At 46.5% G+C, this 18,783-nt stretch overlaps 1 protein-coding gene across 4 annotated transcripts in view; it reads left to right on the top strand.

The window, feature by feature from the left end:
- The window catches only part of LOC106589837 (microtubule-associated serine/threonine-protein kinase 1), an 89,887-nt gene that overhangs the window by 50,809 nt on the left and 20,295 nt on the right, over positions 1–18,783 (top strand). For all 4 annotated transcript variants that reach the window (XM_045707909.1, XM_045707903.1, XM_045707916.1 and 1 more), the window contains 7 exons: positions 220–380; positions 1,471–1,546; positions 2,563–2,772; positions 2,997–3,098; positions 12,399–12,531; positions 17,923–17,993; positions 18,496–18,572. In XM_045707909.1, coding sequence (XP_045563865.1) covers positions 220–380; positions 1,471–1,546; positions 2,563–2,772; positions 2,997–3,098; positions 12,399–12,531; positions 17,923–17,993; positions 18,496–18,572 — 830 coding nt within the window. The remainder of the gene's footprint in view (positions 1–219; positions 381–1,470; positions 1,547–2,562; positions 2,773–2,996; positions 3,099–12,398; positions 12,532–17,922; positions 17,994–18,495; positions 18,573–18,783) is intronic.

Here is an 18,783-nt window from a genome sequence, read left to right as displayed (position 1 = left end):
TCTCTCTCTACCCCTCTCACTTCCCCACTTTCTCTCTCTCTCTCTCGCTCTCTCTGTCTCTCTCTCTTTTATGAAACACATCATGAGGTATGATTGTTTCTTGCTGTTGTTACTGTACATTGACATTTCTAATTACTCTCTCCCTTCCTCCTCCTCCCGCTCCCTCTCTCCCACCCTCTCTCTCCTGCTCTCTCCTCATGTCTTTCCTCTCTCCCCCAGTCCTCCTCCTCGTCACAGGAGCGGCTGCACCAGCTGCCCTTCCAGCCCACCATGGATGAGCTGCACTTCCTGTCCAAGCACTTCGGCAGCACCGGGAGCATCACCGACGACGACGGGGGCCGCCGCTCGCCACACGTGCGCCCCCGCTCCCGCAGCCTCAGGTTAGAGGGGTCAAGGGTCAGGGAAAGGGGTGGGGATACTAGTTTCGCCCTGTGTATCTCCTCGAAGCTTTATACACAAGCTTTATACACAAAGATATGAATACAAACCCAATCTCCTAACAAACTCCTCTGCTTTACAGTTGGTCTCTCTCTCTCTCTGTCTCTCTCTCTCTCTCTGTCTGTATCTCTCTCTCTCTCTCTGTGTCTCTGTATCTCTTTCTTTCTCACTATCTCTTTCTTTTTCTCTCTCTCTGTCTCTCTCTCTCAGCATGCCCCTCTCTAGAGTTCCCTGTGGTCTTTATACAAGTCAGTATCCTCCAGGCGGTCTCCAGAGTGCATGTGTTTCTCCATTAGCTTGTCCTCCTCTCTTCTGTCTCCCCAGTGATGAGTTCATGGAGACTTCTAGACCAGACTAAAATATCTGCTCCATACACAGCAGACCTGGGTTCAAAAGAATGTACATTTTCTTTCAAGAACTTTATCTGCAATTGATTAAACTTGTCTGACGCAATGGAACCAATGGAGTGGTCCCAAAAATGTGTAAGCCCCACCCATCTGGCACTCCAGGAAGCTCCAAGTATTAAACATATCTTAAATACTATTTGAACCCAAGTCTTGTATTAGTGCTTGGCATGGTTGCATGTAGCTTGTTCCAATGGGGTCTGGCGGTCTCCTCTCTTGATGCACTGTAGAATGACGGAGTAACTTCCTGTGTCTTTAACAATGCTCCTCCTTGATTGAGGAGTGGGGTCCTAATTAGTGCATCCATTAGAGGGAGACGGAGTGTTCAGAATTCCTGATTGGTTGATTTTAGAGAGAGACTGAAAGTGATGCTATCTCTGATTGGCTGATTTACATAATGTACAGACAGGGGTCTACACGTACGCGCACACACACACACACACACACACACACACACACACACACACACACACACACACACACACACACACACATGCACACATGCACACACTGGGTCCTGGCTGCTGCAAATTAAGCCTGCATTCAAGTGAAACATTTAAAAATTGATTGTCTATCACTCTTTCTTGTCAATCTTCCTCTCTGTCTCTGTCTCGTTCTCTCTCTTCAGCCCGGGGCGCTCACCGTCTTGCTATGACAACGAGATAGTAATGATGAACCATGTCTACAAGGAGCGCTTCCCCAAGGTCAGTACACACGCACACACACACACACACACACACACACACACACACACACGGTCGCACGCACAACTAGTACACAGAAATGCACACACGTATGCAGGTACGCATACACACGCGCACACACACACACACACACACACACACACACACACACACACACACACACACACACACACTCACACACACAGTGGCCCTATCCCATAACATGAATGGGAATTGAAGCAGTGCTAACCACAGTGTCACTGACTGCCTGCACAGTTTTACTTGCTTCTGCATAAAAACACAACAAGATGGTTGCAACCGTCGCATCCCCAAAATGGAGACAGTCATGTCATGCAGTGACTGATCCAAAATGGCCCCAGAGAGCCACTTAGACAGAGCCCAGCGCAGTGCAGTTTCTCTCTCTAATACAGCATATCTCCCCATCCACTGTTGCAACCACTTCTGGCTTTGTGTTGACCGATATCAATGACTTACAGGCAGGCTGTATGACAGGCAGGCAGCCGCTGTGGTAAAGCTGCAAACCAAACAGAAGCAGACAAACAGAGAAAAGGTATTACTCACATCACATACTATAGTAGTACAAACACTAAGGTATGGAGAGATTTATTTGGATTCAGCAGTTTGCTGATGGTGTCTGTTTGTTTGACTATATTGCTAGTCTCACACTAAAATACTGACCACATGGACTTCACATGGAGGTCAATGGGTGGGTGAACCACGCTCGCGTGTTAAGTAACCTTACCTGAGTTCTGAAGACTTGTGTTGGCTCCTAGGCTTTAGCTGAACACACCAACACAATCATGTAGCTGGTAAAAGGCCTGGGTCGAACCCCATCGGTCCTGTATTGATAATATGTAGTCTATGCTGTATATCTGTCAACTGCCCAGATGAAGGAACATTGATAGCTTCTCCCCTGAAAGGCTTTATCTCAGTTGGTTAACACTGTCTTGTGGCCTGGGTTCGAACCCCAGTCACTCACCTATAGTGTATTCTACCATGTTGTCCTCTTCTCCCAGGCTACAGCCCAGATGGAGGAGCGTCTGTCAGAGTTCATCCAGAACTTCTCCCCGGAGAGTGTGCTGCCGCTGGCTGACGGGGTCCTCAGCTTCATCCACCACCAGATAGCAGAGCTGTCCAGAGACTGCCTGACCAAATCACAGGACGGACTCATCACAACGGTGTATTTCTTTGAGCTGCAGGAGAATCTGGAGAAGATGCTCAACGACGTGAGTCATCATGCATCGTTGCAAACACATGCGGACGCACATACACAACACATATACATGCTCACACACACACACACACACACACGCACCCCTAGTCTTCCTCTTCTGGTCTTCCAAAAGTAACTGTCATTCAATTTTATTGGCGCAGAACCTATTAATTGCTAAGAATTTGTTTATCGCTGTCCCTGGTGCTGAAGCCCTCTCTCTTTCTCTCTCGCTCTCAGGCCTATGAGCGTTCTGAGAGCTCTGAGTTGACCTTCGTCACTGAGCTGGTCAAAAAGCTCTTCATCATCATATCTCGTCCCGCCCGTCTCCTGGAATGTCTGGTGAGCTCTATTACAGGTCTATTACAGGTCTATTACAGGTCTATTACAGCTCTATTACAGCTCTATTACAGGTCTATTACAGGTCTATTACAGGTCTATTACAGCTCTATTACAGGTCTATTACAGGTCTATTACAGGTCTATTACAGGTCTATTACAGCTCTATTACAGGTCTATTACAGGTCTATTACTAGGGACATTGAATGTTCAGGCTGCGACTCAGACACTCTGGAGACAATTCTAGAGCACCTGGTTCAAATGGGTTTCAGAGCAGTTCACTCTCTAAATAGTTCAATGAGTTAGAAATATGTGGAATTGTTGCAATAGCTTGTGAGTGGGCAATATATACTGTACTATCATCCCTTAATTGACATGTTGAATTATTTTGTCATATAAAATGATTTCATATTGCGCTAATTCCCCTAATGTGGAAAGTGTGTTAACTACCTTGTACAAGCTTGAATTTTCAACACATGAATTGAGTAGAATTACACATCTTTTTACCTCAGATTGGTGATGTTAATATCAAGATTATACTAAATTGATTTTGCTTTAAAAAAAAGTTGCTGGCCACAAACAAATCCACGTATTTGACAGTCAAGCTAGCACTCAAATGAAACCCCTGTCACTATGTAGGTCTACCTGTGAGGTGATGATTTGTTGAAATGTTCCAGTCAAAAACGTGTTATGTTTCCTTTTCGTATTGGCCATCTACTGTAAATGTGACACAAAGAGATGAGTTGATAAATGGCTGCTACAGGTTCTCACTATCGACAGCTATATGTAGTTTACCCAAGTTAGTTGTGGTTTTATCTTTTAGAAGAGCGCAAACGGTACACGTCACCCCGGTTATTGTCCCAGTTCCATTGATCTTTATAGACAACAGTGATGTGATTCATTTACGCTAGCTTTTGTTTACAGTAGAACAAGCCAATCAAAGTGTAGAGTGGCTGCTTGGTAAGTGTTGGTGTGTGTGCAGTTTATAAGCTACTCATTTAGCTAAATAGAACTAATCTGAACACAAGTGTGACATATGTATGTGTTGGGACTAATGTTTATGTTCGGCCTTCAAAATATCACAACTTATTACAGCATATTGATTATGAATTTGGACATTTAAAACCAAATTCATAATCAACAATAGGTAGCAGGAACAGTAACATTTTCAACTTATGTTTTAGGAATATAAATGATACTTTCAGCATCATTTTTCAACAGGATTCTACTTAATCACGTAAAAACTAATGAATGAACCCCAAAACGTGCTTTGGTTTATTGATTTTGATAATATAGCTGAAATCATGAAAAATATATTTGTTTTGCCTACTATTCCAAATGGCACCCTATTCCCTTTATAGTGCACTACTTTAGACCAGAACTCTATGGTCCCAAATAGCGCCCTATTCCCTATATAGTGCACTACTTTTGGACCAGGCCCCATAGGGATCTGATCAAAGGAAGTGCACCATGTAGGGAATAGGATGCCATTTGGGACATACCACATTTGATACTGTTCATCCCCTGTAATCTGTCTCCCTCTCTCATTTTTCACTGTAGCTAAATCAACAATACTAGAGGCTAACTTTATGACAGATGGTGTGGTTTATTTAACCAAAACACATCCCTTGTTTTCATAGATATAGGTCAAAGATGTCTTTATATGAGTCATTACATACACAGCATTATGTTAAATGCCTAAGGATATTTTCCTAACTGTAAAACGTCCACCAACGTACACTGCTGCCATGGACCAACACCACATTCAATGACAGTTGAAATGAACTCCTCCAACTGTCCAGTTGACATTCAAAGCTATATGTACATAAGTCACTGGAGTGTCCCTGGATTTACACACTCTGATTGATGGCTTCTCCTGCCTGTCAAACGCTTGGTCCCGCCTCCTTCTGCCGTTGCGTCTCATCTTCCCGTTGCCAGGGCGACCGGCGGAAGAGGTCGATAGGGTCAGGCTGGATGCTTCTCCTTGTGTCAGTTATATGAGAGAGAGTGAGAGGGAAAAGGTAGACGAGGATGGAGGGAGAGAGAAAGTGAAATGAAGAGGAGAGAGATGGAGAGAGAGAGAGAGGAGAATGTAAGAGGTAGGGAAAGGTAGAGAGAGAGGAGAGAGAAAGTAAAATGGAGGGGGAGAGAGAGAGCGAGAGAAGGAAAGATGTAGGGAAGGATGGAAGCAACCAATCTGGGAGAGAGATAGTGAAATGAAGGGGAGAGATGGAGAGAGAGAGGGAGGAGAATGAAAGAGGTAGGGAAAGATGGAGGGAGAGAGGAGAGAGAAAGTGAAAAGGAGGGGAGAGTGAGAGAGGGGGGGGTTGAGTTCATTTGGCATTCTAGTCACAGTCTCCACTGATTTGGTGAAATGTCAGAGCCATGGTGGGAGAACATTATCCCACATAGAGGTACATAGAGCAGAGTAGAACTCTGTGCCGAGAGGTTCACTCCCACAGAATCAAGTACAAGACTTATATTAGTCTTATATTGTGTCTCTAATCTATGATCACTCCACTCATCATAGTTGGCAATCCAGGGAATTTTGTAAATTTACTCAAAGAATGTCACGCCCTGACCTGAGAGAGACGTTTTTCTCTGTTTAGTTAGGTCAGGGTGTGATATGGAGTGGGCATTCTATGTATTTTATTTCTATGTTTTGGCCAGGTATGGTTTCCAATCAGAGGCTGCTGTCTATCGTTGTCTCTGATTGGGAACCATACATAGGCAGCCTTTTCCCACCTGTGTTTTGTGGGTAGTTGTTTTCTGTTTTGTGTTTTACCTGACAGAACTGTGCGCTTTCGTTTCCATTGTTTATTATTTTGTTTAAGTGTTCTGATTTAAAGAAATAATCATGAACACGTGCCACGCTGCATCTTGGTCCCCTCATTGCGACGGTCGTTACAAAGAAATATAATCTATTCTAGTCCTTCTATTTCTATGGGTTCACTCCTCTCATCTGTATCTTAGTTGGCAAGGCCAGGGAACAGTTGAACATCGGAACACTGAAACCAGGAAATGACCTTCCCCTCCCAGCCCCAGGTGCACTGGTTTCTAATAACAGTGTTATATCCCTCCACAAAGGGTGAATGAAAGAGATGCCCAGAGGACAGAATAAAAGGCTATGTTAATCAGCTGTAGGGCTTATTGGAGCAGCAATTCAAAGTTACGACCATGTTAGTACCCAGCAGTGTATTAGCTCCTTATTTCACCCTATAGGATTCCCCAGTTAAACTCAAAACAGCACACACAGTACCGTACACAATGGCAGTCGATGTGGCAGATTTTGTCTGTTACACTCAATATTGTCCCCCCTCTTCTCAATACCACAGACAGTACTGTCAATATTGTCCCCCCTCTTCTCAATACCATAGACAGTACTGTCAATATTGTCCCCCCTCTTCTCAATACCACAGACAGTACTGTCAATATTGTCCCCCCTCTTCTCAATACCACAGACAGTACTGTCAATATTGTCCCCCCTCATCTCAATACCACAGACAGTACTGTCAATATGGTCCCCCCCTCCTCTCAATACCACAGACAGTACTGTCAATATTGTCCCCCCCTCCTCTCAATACCATAGACAGTACTGTCAATATGGTCCCCCCCCTCCTCTCAATACCACAGACAGTACTGTCAATACTGTCCCCCCCTCCTCTCAATACCACAGACAGCACTATCAATATTGTCCCCCCTCCTCAATACCACAGACAGTACTATCAATATGGTCCCCCCCTCTTCTCATTACCACAGACAGTACTGTTAATATTGTCCCCACTTCTCAATACCACGGACAGTACTGTTAATATTGTCCCCACTCCTCAATACCACAGACAGTACTGTCAATATTGTCCCACCTCCTCTCAATACCACAGACAGTACTATCAATATTGTCCCCCCTTGTAACGGCTGTCTACGGAAGAAGTGGACCAAAATGCGGCGGAGTTAGGGTTCGTCATTTTTAATGTTACGAACACTATGCAATTAACAAAACAACAAAAACTGACAGCCAACACAGTCCTGTCAGGTGCAACAACAGTGACAAGCACAATTACCCACACCACACAACGGAAACGTAGGCAACTTATGTGTGACTCCCAATCAACCACAACCCTCTACAGCTGTGCTTGATTGGAAGTCACACGGCCAAAATTAAATGAAACAATAAAACACTTACTCCCATCTGCCACGTCCTGACCCAACTACACCCTCTACTGGTCAGGACGTGACAGTACCCCCCCCTCAAGGTGCAGACCCCGGGATGCACCTAAAAAAAAGGAAAACACAAAAAAAATCCCCAACAAAAAGGAACACCTAAACAATAAGGGAGGGAAGGGAGGGTGGCTGCCGTCACCGACGGCACTGTGCTACACCCTCCCTCCCCAACCCACCTATCCTGGAGGTGGCTCAGGTGCAGGACGTGGACCTCGCTCCACCTTCGGCGTCGCCCACTCTGTTGGCGCCGATCGCTGCGCCGGGCAGACGGGCCACTCGGGCTGACCCTGGCAGACGGACCACTCGGGCTGGGTCGGAAGGCATGCGGGCCACTCGGGCTGGGCCGGAAGGCATGCGGGCCACTCGGGCTGGGCCGGAAGGCATGCGGGCCACTCGGGCTGGGCCGGAAGGCATGCGGGCCACTCGGGCTGGGCCGGAAGGCATGCGGGCCACTCGGGCTGGGCCGGAAGGCATGCGGGCCACTCGGGCTGGGCCGGAAGGCATGCGGGCCACTCGGGCTGGGCCGGAGGGCAGGAGGACCACTCGGGCTGGACCGGAGGGCAGGAGGACCACTCGGGCTGGACCGGAGGGCAGGAGGACCACTCGGGCTGATCCTGACAGGCCGGGCACCCTGGCAGATCAGGGCAGGCGGGCACCTCTGGCAGAACCGGGCAGTCCGGCCACTCCGGCAGAACAGGGCAGTCCGGCCACTCCGGCAGAACAGGGCAGTCCGGCCACTCCGGCAGAACAGGGCAGTCCGGCCACTCCGGCAGAACAGGGCAGTCCGGCCACTCCGGCAGAACAGGGCAGTCCGGCCACTCCGGCAGAACAGGGCAGTCCGGCCACTCCGGCAGAACAGGGCAGTCCGGCCACTCCGGCAGAACAGGGCAGTCCGGCCACTCTGGCAGTTCAGGGCAGTCCGGCCACTCTGGCAGTTCAGGGCAGTCCGGCCACTCTGGCAGTTCAGGGCAGTCCGGCCACTCCGGCAGTTCATGGCAGTCCGGCCACTCCGGCAGTTCAGGGCAGTCTGGCCACTCCGGCAGTTCAGGGCAGTCTGGCCACTCCGGCAGTTCAGGGCAGTCTGGCCACTCCGGCAGTTCAGGGCAGTCTGGCCACTCCGGCAGTTCAGGGCAGTCTGACCTCTCTGGCGACTGTTGACTGGCGGGCAGCTCTGACGACTGTTGACTGGCGGGCAGCTCTGACGACTGTTGACTGGCGGGCAGCTCCGACTCAGGATTCACCAGGCTGGGGAGACATAACGGAGGCCTGGCTTGAGGAGGTGGCACAGGAGAGACCAGGGTGGAGAGACCCACTGGAGGACCGGTCCGTGGAGGAGACACGGGCTTGACCAGGATAGGGAGATCCACTGGAGGACTGGTCCGTGGAGGAGACACGGGCTTGACCAGGATAGAGAGACCCACTGGAGTACTGGTCCGTGGAGGAGGCACGGGCTTGACCAGGATAGGGAGACCCACTGGAGGACTGGTCTGTGGAGGAGGCACGGGCTTGACCAGGATAGGAAGACATGCAGGAGGCTTGGTTCTGGGCGTAGGTACAGGATGTGCAGGGCTGGGAAGACATGGAGGAGGCCTGTTTCTGGGCGCAGGCACAGTCTTTACCAGACAACCAGCACGCACCTCAGGACGAGTATGGAGAGCTGCCTCAGGTGACATCATACCCACGACACGCTCATTAGGGCGAATGCCGTACTTTATGCACCACACTAGCAGCTCTCTCATCTCTCTCTCTCCTAATTTTCCCATTAACCCCGTCACAGTCTCTGTCTCATAGCCCTCGCTCACCTCCAATGTCATCCCGACTGGCTCTGGTTCCGACCTCAGCTCCACCGACTGTCCCGTGTGCCCCCCCCCCAAAAAAATATTGGGGCTGCCTCTCGCGCTCGTTGCGCTCTCTCTCCTCGTAGTATCGCCTCTCCGCTCTCGCCGCTTCAATCTCCCACTGCGGGAGGCGATAATCCCCAGCCTGAGTCCATGGTCCCTCTCCGTCCAGGATCTGTTCCCATGTCCATTTGTCCATAACGCAGTAGTCCTGCTGCTCCTTCCTCTTCCGCCGCTTGGTCCTGGTTTGGTGGGTAATTCTGTAACGGCTGTCTACGGAAGAAGTGGACCAAAATGCGGCGGAGTTAGGGTTCGTCATTTTTAATGTTACGAACACTATGCAATTAACAAAACAACAAAAACTGACAGCCAACACAGTCCTGTCAGGTGCAACAACAGTGACAAGCACAATTACCCACACCACACAACGGAAACGTAGGCAACTTATGTGTGACTCCCAATCAACCACAACCCTCTACAGCTGTGCTTGATTGGAAGTCACACGGCCAAAATTAAATGAAACAATAAAACACTTACTCCCTTCTGCCACGTCCTGACCCAACTACACCCTCTACTGGTCAGGACGTGACACCCCTCCTCTCAATACCACAGACAGTACAGTCAATATTGTCCCCCTTCTTCTTCATACCACAGACAGTACTGTCAATATTGTCCCCCCTCCTCAATACCACAGACAGTACTGTCAATATTGTCCCCCCCTCCTCAATACCACAGACAGTACTGTCAATATTGTCCCCCCTCCTCAATACCACAGACAGTAACTGCCTCATTGCCTGTATCCGCTATGGGTCTGCGGTCAAACGACCACCCCTCATCACTGTCAAACACTCCCTAAAACACTTCTGCGAGCAGGCCTTTCTAATCGACCTGGCCCGGGTATCCTGGAAGGATATTGACCTCATCCCGTCAGTCGAGGATGCCTGGTCATTCTTTAAAAGTAATTTCCTCACCATCTTAGATAAGCATGAAAATGCAGAACTAAGAACAGATATAGCCCTTGGTTCACTCCAGACCTAACTGCCCTCGACCAGCACAAAAACATCCTGTGGTGGACTGCAATAGCATCGAAAAGTCCCCGCGATATGCAACTGTTCAGGGAAGTCAGGAACCAATACACACAGTCAGTCAGGAAAGCAAAGGCTAGCTTTTTCAAGCAGAAATTTGCATCCTGTAGCTCTAACTCCAAAAAGTTTTGGGATACTGTAAAGTCCATGGAGAACAAGAGCACCTCCTCCCAGCTGCCCACGCACTGAGGCTAGGTAACACGGTCACCACCAATAAATCCATGATAATCGAAAATTTCAATAAACATTTCTCAACGGCTGGCCATGCCTTCTTCCTGGCTACTCAATCCCGGCCAACAGCTCCCCCCCCCCACAGCTACTCGCCCAAGCCTTCCCAGCTTCTCCTTCACACAAATCCAGATAGCAGATGTTCTGAAAGAGCTGCAAAACCTGGACCCGTACAAATCAGCTGGGCTAGACAATCTGGACCCTCTCTTTCTAAAACTATCCGCCGCCATTGTTGCAACCCCTATTACCAGCCTGTTCAACCTCTCTTTCGTATCGTCCGAGGTCCCTAAAGATTGGAAAGCTGCCACGGTCATTCCCCTCTTCAAATGGGGTGGCACCTTAGACCCAAACTGTTACAGACCTATTTCCATTCTGCCCTGCCTATCTAAAGTCTTCGAAAGCCAAGTTAATAAACAGATCACTGACCATTTCGAATCCCAGCGTACCTTCTCCGCTGTGCAATCCGGTTTCCGAGCCGGTCACGGGTGCACCTCAGCCACGCTCAAGGTACTAAACTATATCATAACCGCCATCGATAAAGGACAGTACTGTGCAGCCGTCTTCATCAACCTAGCCAAGGCTTTCGACTCTGTCAATCACCGTATTCTTATCGGCAGACTCAATAGCCTTGGTTTTTCTAATGACTGCCTCGCCTGGTTCACCAACTACTTTGCAGACAGAGTTCAATGTGTCAAATCGGAGGGCATGTTGTCCGGACCTCTGGCAGTCTCTATGGGAGTACCACAGGGTTCAATTCTCGGGCCGACTCTTTTCTCTGTAGATATCAATGATGTCACTCTTGCTGCGGGCAATTCCCTGATCCACCTCTACGCAGACGACACCATTCTGTATACTTCTGGCCCTTCCTTGGGCACTGTGTTAACAAACCTCCAAACGAGCTTCAATGCCATACAACACTCCATCCGTGGCCTCCAACTGCTCTTAAACGCTAGTAAAACCAAATGCATGCTTTTCAACCATTCCTTGCCCGCACCTGCCCGCCCGGCTAGCATCACCACCCTGGACGGTTCCGACTTAGAATATGTGGACAACTATAAATACCTAGGTGTCTGGTTAGACTGTAAACTCTCCTTCTAGACTCATATTAAACATCTCCAATCCAAAATCAAATCTAGAATCGGCTTCCTATTTCGCAACAAAGCCTCCTTCACTCACGCCGCCAAACTTACCCTAGTAAAACTGACTATCCTACCAGCAGGTATATCTCACTGATCATCCCCAAAGCCAACACCTCATTTGGCCGCCTTTCCTTCCAGTTCTCTGCTGCCAGTGACTGGAACGAATTGCAAAAATCGCTGAAGTTGGAGACTTTTATTTCCCTCGCCAACTTTAAACATCAGCTACCTGAGCTGCTAATCGATCGCTGCAGCTGTACATAGTCCATCTGTAAATTGCCCACCCAATCTACCTACCTCATCCCCATACTGTTTTTAGTTGATTTACTTTTCTGCTCTTTTGCACACCAGTATTTCTACTTGCACATCATCATCTGCTCATTTATCACTCCAGTGTTAATCTGCTAAATTGTAATTATTTGCTCCTATGGCCTATTTATTGCCTACCTCCTCATGCCTTTTGCACACACTGTATATAGACTTTCTTTTTTTCTACTGTGTCATTGACTTGTTTATTGTGTTATTGGCTTGTTTATTGTTTACTCCATGTGTAACTCTGTGTTGTTGTATGTGTCAAACTGCTTTGCTTTACCTTGGCCAAGTCGCAGTTGTAAATGAGAACTTGTTCTCAACTAGCCTACCTGGTTAAATAAAGGTGAAATATAAAAAATAAATGTACAGGAGTTCAATCCATAAAAGTCAATACTACATCAAGTTTATGTGGCAGACTGACAGCTTTTGTGTAACTTTATATATGGTTCCTTGTGTGTCACACCCTTTTTCACCTCCCCCGTAGGAGTTCAACCCAGAGGAGTTCTATCACCTGCTGGAGGCAGCGGAGGACCACGCCAAGGAGGGACACCTGATGAAGACGGACATCCCTCGTTACATCATCAGCCAGCTGGGTCTGACCCGGGACCCTCTGGAGGGTGAGACACCCATACAATTAATGAAGATGGACACTCCTTGTTACGTCAGGACACTCTAGAGCCCTCAACTCTGGAACCGCTTGGTTTTATTCCTTTCTTCTCCTCCAATCAGGGACTGATTTAGACCTGGGACACCAGGTGGGTAGAATTAATTATCAGGTAGAACGGAAAACCAGCAGGCTCCGGACCTCGTTGAGTAAGAGTTTAATACCCCTAGACTAGAGGGTGAGTAAGGGAGGGGGAGGGAGGGAAGTAGGATGATGAGAGGGAAGAGAGGAATAGAAAGAGAGATTGAGGGTTGGGACAGACCAGGGACCCTCTGGAGGGTGAGAGAGAAGGATGAGAGGGAGGACGAGAGAGAGAGGAAGAGAGGGAAGAGATGAATGGAAAGAGACAGATTGAAGGCTGGGACAGACCAGGGACCCTCTGGAGGGTAAGAGAGAAGGATGAGAGGGAGGAGGAGAGAGAAGAGAGGAACAGAAATAGACAGATTCAGATGGCTGGGACAGACCAAGCACCCTCTGGAGGGTGAGAGAGATGTCGATGGGAGACATTTAATGAAGAAGAGAGTAAGGAAGAGAGGGATGAGAGGAACAGAAAGAGACAAGCAGACAGCTGGGACTGACCTGCGACCGTGTGGATGTTGGGATAGGGGGAGGGAGAGACAGTAGACGGAAACAGAAAGAGACAGATTTAGGGCATCATGTACCTGTAGAAGCCAAACAAGAGAAAATGAAAGATTGATGGTTGAGATTTCTCTACCCACATTTTGACAGCCACACTCCCCTCGGGTGTTTATTGTAGGTAATTAACTATAAAGCTATCAAAAATAACCTTAGAAAAAACAATACATTTTGGCATGAGAAAAACAACAGCATCTTGGCATTGTAGCATGTGGGCAGTAATCCACCTGTCAACTAGCCTGGTCCCAGCTCTGTTTGTGCTGTCTCACCTTGTCATTGTCACACTGAACCTTGGCAAGACAGCACAAACAGACCTGTGACCAGGCTACCTGTAGACATTATTGAGACGCAGAGAGAACTCCCTTTACTGTTTATGAAGCTGGTCGCAGTCATTAATCTACATATTGTCTAAACACACACCAGCCCCCAAACTCCTTCTCTGACTCCTTCAATTCATTCCAGCTCCACTTCTCACAGTGGCACATCCATCACAAGCTGTTCATTAAGCTACACAATGTAAATGGGTTAGAAAGACTATTCAGAATCCGACTGGCTGCTCTTTGTCAGCTACCTTCAGTCTGGTTGAAGAAATATGACTTTGAGTTTTAGTGGGTTGTCTCGGCTAACAATGTGACACTTTTTACAAACCATCACTTGGTTTAGCACCTTTCTGTTTTTCACCCACACAAATATTCACAGCTTGATCTCTCTTTCTCTCTCTCACACACTCTTGTCTTCCCTCCCTCTCTCGGTTCCCCAAACACAACCGTTTCGTTTTAGAAATGTTGTTACCAAGGTGACAAGAAGATATATTATTTTCACATCACTTTGTGTGACATCTAGTTCAAATTAACGAGATGTTTACTTAAAGGTGCAATGCAGCCGTTTTTATCTCAATATCAAATCATTTCTGGTAACAGTGAAGTACCTTACTGTGATTGTTTTCAATTAAAATTGTTCAAAAATAATTTGTCTTAGCAAAGAGCACCGTCTGGAAGTGGTCTGAGTGGGGAGGGGAAAACTGAAAACGAGCTGTTATTGGTGTATTCACTCATTTACCGGCTCCATCCTACCAAAACAGGCTGAAATTTCAGGCGGTCGTTTCAAACAGCTCTAACACTAACTTTTACTCCAACTTCATAGTGTGGAAATATATACAGTGCTTTGGAAAGTATTCATGCCCCTTGACTTTTTCCACATTTTATGTTACAGTCTTATTCTAAAATTGATTAAATTGTTTTTTCCCTCTCTCATCATTCTACACACAATAGCCCATAATGGAAAAACTAAAAAATTTTGCAAATATATTAAACAATAAAAACTGAAATATCACATGTGCAGTCGTGGCCAAAAGTTTTGAGAATGACACAAATATTAATTTTTACAAGTTTGCTGCTTCAGTGTCTTTAGATATTTTTGTCAGATGTTACTATGGAATATTGAAGTAAAATTACAAGCATTACATAAGTGTCAAAGGCTTTTATTGACAATTACATGAAGTTGATGCAAAGAGTCAATATTTGCAGTGTTGACCCTTCTTTTTCAAGACCTCTGCAATCTACCCTTGCATGCTGTCAATTAACTTCTGGGCCACATCCTGACTGATGGCAGCCCATTCTTGCATGATCAATGCTTGGAGTTCGTCAGAATTTGTGTGTTTTTGTTTGTCTACCCGCCTCTTGAGGATTGACCACAAGTTCTCAATGGGATTAAGGTCTGGGGAGTTTCCTGGCCATGGACCCAAAATATCGATATTTTGTTCCCTGGGCCACTTAGTTATCACTTTTGCCTTATGGCAAGGTGCTCCATCATGCTGGAAAAGGCATTGTTCGTCACCAAACTGTTCCTGGATGGTTGGGAGAAGTTGCTCTCGGAGTATGTGTTGGTACCATTCTTTATTCATGACTGTGTTCTTAGGCAAAATTGTGAGTGAGCCAACTCCCTTGGCTGAGAAGCAACCCCACACATGAATGGTCTCAGGATGCTTTACTGTTTGCATGACACAGGACTGATGGTAGCGCTCACCTTGTCTTCTCCGGACAAGCTTTTTTCCGGATGCCCCAAACAATCGGAATGGGGATTCATCAGAGAAAATGACTTTACCCCAGTCCTCAGCAGTCCAATCCCTGTACCTTTTGCAGAATATCAGTCTGTCCGTGATGTTTTTCCTGGAGAGAAGTGGCTTCTTTGCTGCCCTTCTTGACACCAGGTCATCCTGTAGCTGGAAACGGCAGATTTTTTTATGGAATATCTACAGAGGCTCATTATCAGCAACCATCACTCCTGTCTTCAATGACACGTTGTGTTAGTTAATCCAAGTTTATAATTTTAAAAGGCTAATTGATCATTAGAAAACCCTTTTGCAATTATTTTAGCATAGCTGAAAACTGTTGTGCTGATTAAGGAAGCAATAAAACTGGCCTTTAGACTAGTTGAGTATCTGGAGCATCAGCATTTGCTCAAAATAACCAGAAACAAAGACTTTCTTCTGAAACTCGTCAGTCTATTCTTGTTCTGAGAAATGAAGGCTATTCCATGCGAGACATTTCCAAGAAACTGAAGATCTATGTAGATAGTCCATAAAAAATCTGCCGTTTCCAGCTACAATAGTCAATTACATCATTAAAAATGTCTACACTGTATTTCTGATCAATTTGATATTATTTTAATGGACAAAAAAAATGCTTTTCTTTCAAAAACAAGGACATATCTAAGTGACCCCAAACTTGTGAACGGTAGTGTACATACTGTAAGTATTCAGACCCTTTACTCAGTGCTTTGTTGAAGCACCTTTGACAGCGATTACAGCCTCGAGTCTTCTTGGGTATAACGCTACAAGCTTGGCATACCTGTATTTGGGGAGCTTCTCCCATTCTTCTCTGCAGATCCTCTCAAGCTCTGTCAGGTTGGATGGGGAGCATTGCTGCACAGCTATTTTCAGGTCTCTCTAGAGATTTTCTGGCTGGGCCACTCATCAAGGACATTCAGAGACCTTCGCCCCAGTCTGAGGTCCTGAGCACTCTGGAGCAGGTTTTCATCAAGGATCTCTCTGTACTTTGCTCTGTTCATCTTTGCCTCGATCCTGACTAGTCTCCCAGTCCCTGCCGCTAAAAAACATCCCCACAGCAGGATGCTGCCACCACCATGCTTCACTGTAGGGATGGTGCCATGTTTCTTCCAGACGTGATGCTTGGCATTTCGGCCAAAGAGTTCAATCTTGGTTTCATCAGACCAGAGAATCTTGTTTCTCATGGTTTGAGTCCTTTAGGTGCCTTTTGGTAAATTCCAAGCGGGCTATCATGTGCCCTTTACTGAGTAGTGGCTTCCATCTGGCCACTCTACAATAAAGGCCTGATTGGTGGAGTGCTGCAGAGATGGTTGTCCTTCTGGAAGGTTCTCTCATCTCCACAGAGGAATTCTGGAGCTCTTTCAGAGTGACCATCGGTGTAACGGGAGTGGACCAAAGCGCAGCGTGGAAAGTGTTCATGATATTGTTTATTAATCACCGAAACACTCAAAGAAAATAACAAAGGGAAAAACGAAAACGCACAGTTCTGTTAGGCACAGAATGCTAAACAGAAAACATCTCACAAAACACAGATGGGAAAAGGCTGCCTAAGTATGATTCCCAATCAGAGACAACGATAGACAGCTGCCTCTGATTGGGAACCACACTCGGCCAAAACAAAGAAATAGATAACATAGAATGCCCACCCCACGTCACACCTTGACCTAACCAAATAGAGAAATAAAACGGGTCTCTAAGGTCAGGGCGTGACAATCGGATTCTTGGTCACCTCTCTGACCAAGGCCCTTCTCCCCCGATTGCTCAGTTTTGCCAGGCAGACAGTTTTAGGAAGAGTCTTGGTGGTTCCAAACTTTTTCCTTTTAAGAATGATGGAGGTCACTGGGTTTTTGGGGACACTCAATGCTGCAGACATTTTTTGGTACCCTTTCCCAGATCTGTGCCTCAACACAATCCTGTCTCAGAGCTCTACGAACAATTCCTTTGACCTCATGGCTTGTTTTTTTGCTCTGACATGCTGTGAGACCTTATATAGACAGGTGTGTGCCTTTCCAAATCATGTCCAATCAATTGAATTTACCACAGGTGGACTCCAATCATGTTGTAAAAACATCTCAAGGATGATGAATGAAAACAGGATGCACCTGAGCTCGATTTTGAGTCTCATATCAAAGGGTCTGAATACTTATGTAAAGAAGGTATTTCTGTTTTTATTACATTTGCAAAAATGTCTAAAAACCTATTTTCGCTTTGTCATTATGGGGTATTGTGTGTATATTGATGAGGGAAAACATTTATTTAATCCATTTTAGAATAAGGCTGTAATGTAACAAAATGTGGAAAAAGTCAAGGGGTCTGAATACTTTCCAAAGGCACTGTATATATAAAACATTGAAATCCCATTTTTGACTGCACTGGGCCTTTAACATATTTGCATTGATTTGTTCAGCACTCTCCCCATTATCCAGAGTGACTCACATGTCAAAGTGATTGTGTTATTGTAGAGAAAAACCTAAACAACCCTCTTTAAAGTGAATTGCCATTACATTGCTCAGGCTGTAACACAACAAAATGTGGAATAAGTCACTTTCTGAAGGCACTGTATGTATAAACAATGCTATTGATCAGCAACAGTACACACCAGATACTGTATTGAGTGTTAAATCATGTGCTTTTGTCCAGACATTGTGAGCATGGACAACTACTATGACAGTGAAGGTCCCCACACCCCAGAGCCAGACGATTCTGCAGAGGTGAGGACCCTCCATCTCTAATGATAAATACACCCACAGACACACCAGATCAGAGGTGAGGACCCTCCATCTCTAATGATAAATACATACACCCACAGACACACCAGATCAGAGCTGAGGACCCTCCATCTCTAATGAGAAATACACTCACAGACACAGCAGATCAGAGCTGAGGACCCTCCATCTCTAATGAGAAATACACTCACAGACACACCAGATCAGAGGTGAGGACCCTCCATCTCTAATGAGAAATACACTCACAGACACAGCAGATCAGAGGTGAGGACCCTCCATCTCTAATGAGAAATACACTCACAGACACACCAGATCAGAGGTGAGGACCCTCCATCTCTAATGAGAAATACACTCACAGACACAGCAGATCAGAGGTGAGGACCCTCCATCTCTAATGAGAAATACACTCACAGACACACCAGATCTGTCTTCAAAAAGTATCTAGCTTAAGTTGGGAGTGACTGAGCTTGCCTGCTTGTTTATGCAGGGGAAGATGAAAGCCATGAAGCCGCCAAGTGAAGAAGACTTTCAAACAATCAAGCTGATCAGCAACGGAGCATATGGGTGAGTAGAGTCTGGTCAAAGCAATATGAATGACTATGCATTTCATGTACATCACAAAGTCCTCACATTCATTCAAAGACATGAGGCTCCAGGTAGATTTCTCTGACCATCTAATTTTACCACAACCATACCCTTGGCTTCTTGCACCTCTACCCTTTACCCATCTCCCTCCTCCCCCTCTCTCCCCTCCTCCCTCCTTGTCCACTCCCCT

The sequence above is a fragment of the Salmo salar genome, chromosome ssa02 (assembly GCF_905237065.1).
Source record: "Salmo salar chromosome ssa02, Ssal_v3.1, whole genome shotgun sequence".
NCBI lineage: Eukaryota > Metazoa > Chordata > Actinopteri > Salmoniformes > Salmonidae > Salmo > Salmo salar.
This window is presented reverse-complemented; position numbering and strand designations above follow the sequence as displayed.